General features: G+C 39.4%; 1 protein-coding gene across 1 annotated transcript; it reads left to right on the top strand.

Annotated features, from left to right (window-relative positions):
* The first annotated feature begins 7,208 nt into the window (after positions 1-7,208).
* Positions 7,209-8,801, top strand: LOC147620210 (fe(II)/2-oxoglutarate-dependent dioxygenase 4-like). The gene is made up of 3 exons (XM_086772403.1): positions 7,209-7,791; positions 7,870-8,191; positions 8,341-8,801. Exons 1-3 carry the CDS (start codon positions 7,280-7,282, stop codon positions 8,596-8,598), a joined length of 1,092 nt encoding a protein of 363 aa, XP_086628529.1. The 5' UTR covers positions 7,209-7,279; the 3' UTR covers positions 8,599-8,801.
* Positions 8,802-10,723: the final 1,922 nt, after the last annotated feature.

Raw genomic sequence — 10,723 nt, 5'->3', positions numbered from 1 at the left:
TACCTCCTCATCTCAAAGTTCTTAATGTATTTCATAGAAATATGTGCCAAACCCAAATCAATGGAAAGACGGTAAAACTTCAGTGACAAGATACCGTTGGCTTCTAAGTTACGGTAGCTCCTTCCTTTATATAAGTCATAACTTGTACCTGTCGCTCACAGTAATCTTACTTCCATCGATCTCCCTTCTTCTTAATCTCCTTTATGGCTTGGCAACAGGAATTAGTTTTATCCATGATGATTTCTCACCTTCAAGACGCAAGCAAGTCTGTGAAGAAAGATTTTATAGAACAGTATGAGCGCTCACTTTTTCCTCACTTGGGAACTTCTGTAGCTCAGACCAAATGGCGGACCTATCAAGACATAACTAGGGTAACACCCTGGGGTCAGCAGCACTTTCGTAACAATGTCCGCTTGGCCATGGTTATTGAAGCCTTGGGTTTGGATCCCCGATACTACTGCGTCATGAGATCAAGGCATCTTGGGTTTTCTGAGCGAGTCTTCTTACTGGCATGTTTTCTTCCTCATCAGAAGATATGCCTTTACCCCGTTTTTGGCTTGCCTCTCAGAGGTCCTTTTGTTAGATCACCTCATACCACTGAGATAGGTGCGGCAATAACCAACAGAATTATTCCCATAGATGAGTTACCTTATACGTGCGCAGCTTGTGAGTGCTGCTTTTGTGATCATATGATGGACGGGCTTATGGAAGTGTAAAGAGTTCTTCTATCTTTACTGTATATGTTTCAAGAATGAATAAAGTTTAAATCTTGTTCTTATCTCGAATCTTACTCTCTTTGAGACTTTTTTTGTGATTAATCTTAATTAATTTTTCTCTAAGTCTCATATTCGTACATCTTGCGAAATTATCCCAAGTTTGCGAGATGAGGACATCTCGCGTTTTTCAAGTGGGAGTGAATGTAAGATTCCTCCCCAGCCTCTCAAAATATCCAGCATATTCTCCTGCTCTAATCAATTCCCTTTTTTGAAATATAAGAGATCTTGTCTCTGCCTGTTTTGGCATAGAGAGAGAAAATATTCTAGAGAGAGAATATTCAGATTATGAATATTTTTGGATAGAAAAATAACTCATCTTATTAAAATAAGTTTCCCTAAAACAGAAATTCAAAAAGAACTTTCCAATGTGCAATTAGAATTAATTGAAAATGGATATGAAGGACCTTAGCCTAAGGGTCTAGATTTTCAGAAATTTTTGGATTATGGTCCAATTAAGGTTCCTATGGGCCAATAGCATCAATCCATGTGTAGGGAGGAGATAAATCCTATTTGTAAAAGAAGATACCCAAAAATGAGTAAATACTCACATAAGATGAAGAGTTGAATATGTACAAGGTTTATTAGTAAAAAACTATGAGTAATATAAAAAAAATGAGATAAATTGAGTATCCAAAAATGAGTAAATGCTCACATAAGATGAAGAGTTGAATATGTACAAGGTTTATTAGTAAAAAACTATGAGTAATATCAAAAAAATGAGATAAATTGAGTATCCAAAAATGAGTAAATGCTCACATAAGATGAAGAGTTGAATATGTACAAGGTTTATTAGTAAAAAACTATGAGCAATATTAAAAATATGAGATATTTTGGGTATGATAGTTAAGAATTACATAAATTTTCATTTATGCTTAATTCAAATGGTTTTTATGTAATTTCTCTTTCTCACTCAAGAAATGGTCATACTCATGACCCATTCTCAATCCAAATGAAGCTTTTCATAAAGCTTTTCCTCAATCCAAGATTAATCTATGCTTGAGACCAAATTAATGGCTTTTTTCTATGCTTTTAGTTTATGTATTTCATGAATATTGATGATTCAATCCATTAGGGATTAATGATCCAATTAGGGATCATTCTAATTATTTCCTTAAAGATAAGCTTTATCCCTTAGAAAAATTGAGATTTATCAGTCATAGCAGCGGAGCTATGGCAAAATTTTTATAAAAATTACTCATAAAATAATTTCATTCAAAGCATAAAAAGAGGACTTCCTACCATATTCTAGAAATTATCATCCTAGATTAATTGAAAAATATTCATTGTACTCCTAGAGAAATTGATTTTTATATTATGCATAATTGAATTTCATGCATAGAGGTATGCATAAGAGATGAATATTTTATTATAAAAGAGTTACTTTTAGCTTAATTGAAATTCATGCATAGAGGTATGCATAAGAGATGAATATTTTATTATAAAAGTATTACTTTTAGCATAATTAAAATTCATGCATAGAGGTATGCATAAGAGATGAATATTTTATTATAAAAGTGTTACTTTTAGCTTAATTGAATTTCATGCATAGAGGTATGCATAAGAGATGAATATTTTATTATAAAAGTGTTACTTTTAGCATAATTGAAATTCATGCATGAAGGTATGCATAAGAGATGAATATTTTATTATAAAAGTGTTACTTTTAGCATAATTGAATTTCATGCATAGAGGTATGCATAAGAGATGATTATTTTATTATAAAAGTGTTACTTTTAGCATAATTGAATTTCATGCAAAGAAGTATGCATAAAAGATATGGGAAGTGATAAGATATAATAAGATGCATATGAGATGAGTTAGGATGTGATAAGATGAGTTAAGAAGTGATAGGATGTGTATGGGATGAGGTAAGAAGTGTATGTGATGGGATAAGATGTATATGGGTTGTGATAGGGTGAGAATATGGATGTGAATGTGGATGGGTATGTATGGATGTATACATGTAGATGTGGATGCATGAATGTGGATGTATGGATGTGAATGAGGATGTGGATGTGGATGCATGGATGTAAATGTGGATGTGTATGTATGGATGTATGCACATAGATGTGGATGCATGAATGTGGATGTATGGATGTGAATGAGGATATAGATGTGGATGTATGGATGTGAATGTGCATGTAGATATGGATGTATAGATGTGAATGGGAATGTGGATGTGGATGTATGTATGTATGTGGATGTGGATGTACGAATGAGGACGTGATAATGGATGTATGCATGTGGATGTGGATATGGATGTGTATGTATGAATGTGGATATGGGATGTGGATGTATAAATGAGGATGTGAAAATGGAGATAAGCATGTAGATGTGGATGTATGGATGTGAATGTGGATGTGGATGTGGATGTCTGGATGTGGATATGGATGTGAATATATGATATGTGATGTGAAGGAATCTGAAGTGAAGAGATGGAAAATGAGGTGATTGGATGAGTACACATATAAATGGAATGTGGAATAAGTAATGTGGATTAATGAGGGATAATGTGGAAAAATGAGAGTTAATATAGAAACTGTATTTGTAAACTATTTGTAAATGCTGTTTGTAAATGGCTGTTTTATGTCAAGAATGCTGGGGAAGCATTTTGACCGTCTTGTGATTAAGGTCGTGGAGACCTAACTGATAAAGTTGCAACTGCTGACGGAGAGTCAATGGAGGACGTCTCGCGTAGCAAAGTCGGCCGAGGTCTTGACCAGCCTCGGTTCGATTAAAATGGTGAGCTTCCGGTACGGTGGATGAGGGACCAAGGAAGTGGCCTATGAGTGAAGCGCTAGGTCACCTGCGAAGGATCCTAGAGGGTGCTGACCATACGGTGCTCGGGCTCTGGGTCGCCTAGGATACCCACGCGTGCGTCGAGGAAGATATTGGAATAAGGAGTAAGAGTTGTTTTTCTGAAACCGGGCATGGATCTGGTTGATTGACCTTGCTGGTCTTCAATGGATGAGTCCATGGCTCTTTTTATTTATCTGTTGGTTGATCTTGGTGATCTTCAACGAGAGTCCATCTTGATTTTTATAAGTGATTATATTGCCGAGTATTATGGGCTAGGAACTATTGAAAAGGCCCCTGAGTGGACAGGTGGTGAGCCTTCTAGTTGCCAATGATGCCATAGATACTCTGATGAAGGAATGATGGGAAATTTGAGAATCAATCGGATAATTTGGAAGACTGTGATCAGTGGTACTATGGTTTCATTAAAGGATTGTTTTAAAGTTAGCTGATGCTAAGAAAAAGGCAATTTCATATTGGGTGTGTAAGTGGTGTGCCTAATTTTATGTTTGCATGAACTTCCGGCTAGGGGACCTTGGAACTCTTTTCCTTGGTACCCGGGACAAAACCTAACCAAATTCCAAATTGGATCCCATCACTATAGTGGTTGGGCGGTTGGCTAACCCATGGGATCGGATGGGGTTAGGCTGGACTGATGGATCCGTAAATCGAGACTCAATTTTTGTTATTACGATAGATAAAGTAAATCCCGGATAGTAATTGTTCTATGGATAGGAATCAACGGCTGTGGGGAAAAAAGCGTTGATTCCAATGATCCAAGTGCAAGTTTCTTCCTTGATCCGGACGAGTACCTTTATAGGTGCAATCAGATCAGCTTGATCAGTAATGGTCTTGACTACGTTAGAGTAAAAAGTTATCCGGGTGGAATCGCCCGTGCTTTCCGGGTAAGGGAAGTTTTTTCGAGTCCGGTTTTGGAAAAACCGACGGATTAGTCTCTTGTCTGGACATCCGTGGACGAGGCCCCGAATGTGGGACCCCTGTCCCGTGCGAGAAGTGCTACTTCCGCTCTGCTAGTACCCCGAACATGTTGCTCGGTGGGAACAGGGATCTCACAACGTATTTTAGTTTAATGATCGATGAGTCTATCGGCATTGGACTCACACAACATTTGATTTTCTATGCCTCTTTAATTGAGGATTTTCAACCAATAATCGTATTTCTCAGTTTGGTAGAAATACAAGGGGGTAAAACACTTCATTTGTATGAGTATTGCAGATTTTTCTTCACTCAATTAAACTTGGATGTAAGAAGCATGGTTTGTTTGGGCACTAACAGTGCTTCAACTATGATTGGCCATGTCAATGCGCTTTCTAGTCGCATGAAGCGAATCAGTCCATACATAACATCAATCGTTGCATTACTAATAGGACAAGTCCCTGTGTGTCAGATGTGGTGAAGAGGTCTCAATGTGCACAAGGAATTCACAAAGTAGTCAATGAGATTGCTAGAATTTTCTCTCGAAGTGCCTTATTGAAGAAGTTAGAGGCAGAGTTTAGTTGTGTTGTGCTTCTAGTATGAGTCATATCCATTAAGCGAGATGGTTAAGCAGATCCTCTGCTATACATAAAGTGTGTGAATCCTTTTAGCCACTTCTTATGCTCTTGAAATCTGAGAATCTAGATTTTTTTCAAAGAGGTGCCAACCTGTAGTTTATTTACAACATTCATTTCATGGCTAATATCTTGGAGAGGTTGTCTACAATGAGTAAAACTTTCCAAAGAAGCTTTGTTGTAGGTGGCCTCGTAGAAATTGAGATACACATATTTTTACGGTAGTTCATCCTGTATATAGCATAATGGGGTATCATATTATCCTAGAGACTATGGACCTTGTATGGGTCATCTTGTCTCACTTCGAGCATCTCGTCTTAGAGGCAATATGTATAGATCCATAAGCATTCAAAGAAAGCTGGATGGCACAGATTTGGAGGAGGGCATTCAATTTTGAAAAGGAATTTTCAAATTTGGTGATAGGTATCTTGCTAGAACATTCCCAGATAAGGATTTTGTTCAAGGCTTCAAGGCATTAGTACCTTCTAGCTTTCCAAGAGGAAAGCCATTCAAGAACTAAGGATTTAAAGAAATTAAAACTTTGTCCTCTTACTACGGTGAAGCAAAGTTGTTGGAAAGTGAGAAGGAAATCGATCCTATTTATTGACAAGTTGCAAGTGAAGAAGGAGTATGAACATTTCAAAGCTTAAGCACCCTATGAATGGGAAGCTCGTACAGCTTGCGAGACACGTGGCTGTCTATTAACAGAAACCCCACCACATCTGCTGAGTATCCAATTCTACTTAAATTGGTACACATATCCATGCTTCAATGTGCCAACACAACAGCGTGTGAACGAGGTTTTAGTATTCAAAACATTATCAAGGATCGGCTTCGAAACTCTTTATATACAAGAAGTCTAGATGTCCTCATACATGTGTCAATTGAAAGCCCCTCTCTTGAGACTCTTGAGAGTTATGATCATGATTTTAATCCTACAATTGACTTATAAAGAAGCAGTGCAAAAACGAGTCGCCATATTTATGGTGAAAGCACAAGGTATGATTTGCACTATTTGTTAATTTAAATTAAAAAATACCATTGAATTGGGTTTTTATTTTTATTTGAGTTTATGTGTAGGGTTGATGGGATTCAACAAGGATGAATCCAGTTTGCTTAAAATTATAGGCTTCAAATTGTTTGTTTTTAAACTTCATATAATTTATTTTCACATTCTGTAAAATAGATGGTGCAGAGAGGCTGCAGACAGGCTGTTTTGGAAAGTAGAAGGGCAAGATTATTCTCACATTTTGTAGATGGGCCTTTTTGAGAAGAAGATTAATTGGAAAGAAGATCAGATTTTGCATTCAAAGTTGAAGACAATCTATTTTGGTGGAAAGTTTATGGGCCTATTTTGGAAAGGAGATTCTAATTTTGGATTTTCAGAAGTCGAAGATTACCTATTTTATTTTGGAAAGCTGAAGGAATTTTTGGAAAACATATGTAAAAGTTTCCCTTCTATGAAACATGACTTAAGTATGCATTATGCATGCGTTTATGATCAACATAACTCTACTTCATATCTAAAATGCAAGAATGTGAGCAACATGTTTTTCTCACTCACATGCACGTCTCCCGGCCTACGCTAAACGACATGGTTTGTGAGAGGTCCACCGTCCCCCCCACATGCGTCTTGCAGGTGAAAACGAGCGCAGGCTAGGCCTAGCCCCTAGGGCCTTGGAAGTTGGAGTCTCTGCGGTGGAGAATCAATCAGCATCAGAGACTGATCAGTCTTTCTTCCGGCCATTAGCTTTCCTAATCGGTGCTTTAGAATACTCTCTTGCTTACCCAAGGTCCAAGAGAATCATTGACCGGCGCCACGTCTGCCTGCGACATGGTTTGTCAGAGGTCCACCGGCGCAGGCCCTAGCCCCTAGGGCCTTGGAAGTTGTGAAGAATCAATCAGCTTCAGAGACTGATCAGTCGTTCTTCCGCTAATTAGCTTTCCTCATCGGCGCTTTAGAATACTCTCTTCATCGTCTGCTGGCGCTCACCCAGCTATACACACGCACATATATATATGAGTGCGCCCGAAGAGAGTTCACTCTAGATGAGATAGTTACTCCCTGTGGAACGCCAAGTCTGTCTTTCCTGCAGCTGCTTACAATAGATCACTGTAAGAGGGATCCCGGGGACGATGGATCATCATGAGCTCCCGGCCGCCACGTTGTTGAGGGGGGTGCACGCTATGGTAGAGGCAGGTGTCGAGAAAGTCCCTGCTTGCTATGTTCGCCCTGCTGATGAGCTCTCCTCTGACCCTGCAGACGCCGCTCGTATCGGTGCCGTTCCCGTGATCGATCTTTCGGGGCTGCACGATCACGGCCAGCGTGCTTCCATCGTCGCACAAGTTGCACAAGCCTGCAGAGACTGGGGATTCTTCCAACTCATTAACCACCCTGTCTCTCACTCCTTGCTAGATCGAATGCGGCAAGTGGCCGACGAGTTCTTCGCCCTGCCTGTGGAGGAAAAGATGAAATTCTCTTCTCACGAAATGAAGTTCCTGCCAGAAGGCAAGGCTCTTCGTTTCGGGACCAGCTTCAATCCTTACAACGACAGCGTCTTGGAGTGGAGAGATGTGCTGCGCCATTGGTGCCTTCCTCCCGGTCAGGTCGACAACCGAGAGTGGCCGGAGAAGCCTGCCGGATACAAGTGGGTGCTCCTTTTGTTAAAACTATAATAGTAGCTGAATAGATTATTTTATTGACGGCCTTTATTTGCTGCCACCAGAGAAACCGTTCTCGAATACAACAAGGAGATGCGAGCGCTGGCGCAGGAACTCCTGGCTGTCATTTCAGAGGGCCTCGGTTTGCCTCCCCTTTTCTTCGAAGAAGCCTTCCAAGGATCAAGGCAGCTGCTGCACGTGAATCGCTATCCACCATGCCCCGAGCCCGAGTTGGCACTTGGCACGGGAAGCCATTCTGATCCAGGCGGCCTCACTCTGTTGCTGCAAGACGATGTGGTTGGCCTTCAAGTGAAGAAGGACGGAGGCTGGATTGCAGTCCAGCCGGTGCCCTACGCTATCCTCGTCAACCTTGGTGATCAGATGCAGGTGGGCTAATTTCAATCGATTAAGCTCCGACGTTCAATTTGATGCTAATTGTTCCATGAAATATATCGATTTAATTGGTGATAACTCATGAATCTGAGAAGCGATCACATTGTATTCCTGTGTGGTGACCGACCTTACTGGCTCTGTAGATCTTCACTAATGGAAGGTATAAGAGCGTGGAGCATCGTGCTGTGCTGAATTCGAAGCAAACCCGAATGACAGTCCTCTCTTGCAGCAGCCCGGCTGAGAATGTGACCGTTGCGCCAGCTGCTCTTCTCGTGGAGGAAGACAATGCGGCGTTCTATCAAGCGTCTCTCTACGGGGAGTATTCTCTCAATTTCTTTTCCAAGGGCTTCCAGGGGAAGGCATACGTAGATTCACTCAAAATTGCAGTCCCTGCTGCTTGATGATTCGATCAGTCTACTATGCAAGCTATGTGTATAAATAATAAGATGATGATCATACATATAGAACGCGATCATCAAAAAACGCAACGAAGATCTTGGAGGACTATAAGGCTTAGTTGATGGAATTAAGGATGAGTGTGGTTTGGTTGAATTGGCTCTTTCCATAATGTATAATATATATTTATAACAATGCTTTAGATTGATATATGGGTGTCCTAGAATTTGAAAAAGCCTCCCCAACATGTGTGAGAATGCAGGAACATGAGCAGTGCTCGAACGCTCGTTTTGCAATGAAAATAATGTCTACTGTTATATTAGTACTAGTCAGCAAACTCGTGCTTTACACGTCTTTTGAGACCTCCAAATTCAAATTGTACTCGAACCTCCACAAACTTTCTCCTCCCCTTCCCAAACCTCCAAATTTTTGCCACGTGATAGCTTTGTGAAACTCTTCTTTCATATATATATCTATATATCTATATATATATATGTATATATATATGTATATATATATATATATATATATATATACACAGAGAGAGAGAGAGAGAGAGATAGAGAGAGAGAGAGAGAGAGAGAGAGAGAGAGAGAGAGAAAATAATGTTTACTGTTCCTTTTATTAGTATGTTTCCATAAAGTTATATGGGGGATAATTTTTTGTGAGCTTATCGTCGCGAGCTTTGAATATTTTTTTCTTTTTGGTGCCTATGGTATTGTATCAACTAGTACTTTCTCAGAGTCCTATATTTAGGTTGCGTCTAAAAATTTATTAATGCCCACTCATTAATAAATTAATACCTTAACATGCACTAAGGTACTAGCCATGCCTTAGCGACCAAGGAGCTCACTCCCGCGAGACAAAGTGAGAGAGAGCAAGCAGCCATTCAAGACAAATGAAGCACAATTCGAGACACTCCAAGCAGAGAGAGAGAGAGAGAGAGAGAGAGAGAGAGAGAGAGCATGCAAGCAGAGTTTCAGGACAAGCAACATCCCTCATCAACAACCAGACTCAAAGAGAGAGAGGGAGGAAATTGCAGGCCCAATCTCTACACACAAGAGACAGAGGGAGTCTGGGACAGAGAAACCAAAAGAGAAGAGCACCGCAGGCTCTCGTCGCGCTCTCTCCCTCTCTCTCAAATGTCGTGCTCTTTGTGCTCTCTTGTCTCTCTCTCAGGGTCGCATGTGCCTATATGTCTCCCTCTCTTTGAGATATTTTGGACCCTCCACTACCACACATCACAACCAAACAAAAAAATATACCTAAGCCACCAATACTAAGGTTCCAAAAAATTCTATTGTCCCTCTTGCCAAACTAACTAATGTTAAAAAAATGTTTGGGACCCATATTCACTAAATCAAAGGCAATATATATGAAGTATAATGTGTGTATATATACTCTCTCACTCTGCACACACACACACATTCTTTATATATATATATATATATATATATATATATATATATATATATAGCATGTATATTTACAAATATAGATTATATTCATTACTTAACCCTGTGTTTTATTTGTTTATTAACCCATCCCACTACTATATTATATATTCATTACTTAACCTTGTGCTTTATTTATTTATTGACCCATCCTACCTATCTGAAGATGAACAAAAGGCTGATTAACAAAATTGTAGTTCAGTTATTATCATGAGGCGAGGGAGCCTGGCTCGCTTGGAATGGTCAGTACTTAAAAATAATAGCTAACAAATCTTTGGATGTGATTCTCAAGCTACGTAGAGACAAGCACAAAAACAAGCTACGTAGAGACGAGCACAAAAAAAAGAAAGAGAGAGACTCATTGTAATCATTCCAACCCGATTGTATCTCCATATATGTGACACTAGTGTAGTAGCCGAGGCAAATGCGTAGCATTGAATAGTTTACATACAACATTTCGTAATTACTATTGATTTAATATTTTGTAACCATCCAATAGTTTATATATAACTATTGACTTAACATATATCATGTTCAAGAGGATGAAGCAAGTTTACAGTAGAAAGAGATGACGTGGTGAGCAAGGGTTTTGTGGGGAGCGCATAGTCCCTAGCAAGCAATTGCATGACTGCTCGGTAGATTCTCTATTCTTGGTAAAAATACATTTAAAAAAATA

The sequence above is a fragment of the Cibotium barometz genome, chromosome 32 (assembly GCF_041138505.1).
Source record: "Cibotium barometz isolate CiBa-2024 chromosome 32, ASM4113850v1, whole genome shotgun sequence".
Classification (NCBI taxonomy): domain Eukaryota; kingdom Viridiplantae; phylum Streptophyta; class Polypodiopsida; order Cyatheales; family Cibotiaceae; genus Cibotium; species Cibotium barometz.
This window is presented reverse-complemented; position numbering and strand designations above follow the sequence as displayed.

What these genes read in the sequence shown, in the direction of transcription:
- LOC147620210 (XM_086772403.1), top strand. Translation starts at nt 7,280, where the DNA reads ATGGATCATCATGAGCTCCCGGCCGCCACGTTGTTGAGGGGGGTGCAC. An exon ending in GAGAAGCCTGCCGGATACAA is followed by an intron (nt 7,792 to 7,869) that starts GTGGGTGCTCCT and finishes TGCTGCCACCAG; the next exon opens with AGAAACCGTTCTCGAATACA. An exon ending in ACCTTGGTGATCAGATGCAG is followed by an intron (nt 8,192 to 8,340) that starts GTGGGCTAATTT and finishes CTGGCTCTGTAG; the next exon opens with ATCTTCACTAATGGAAGGTA.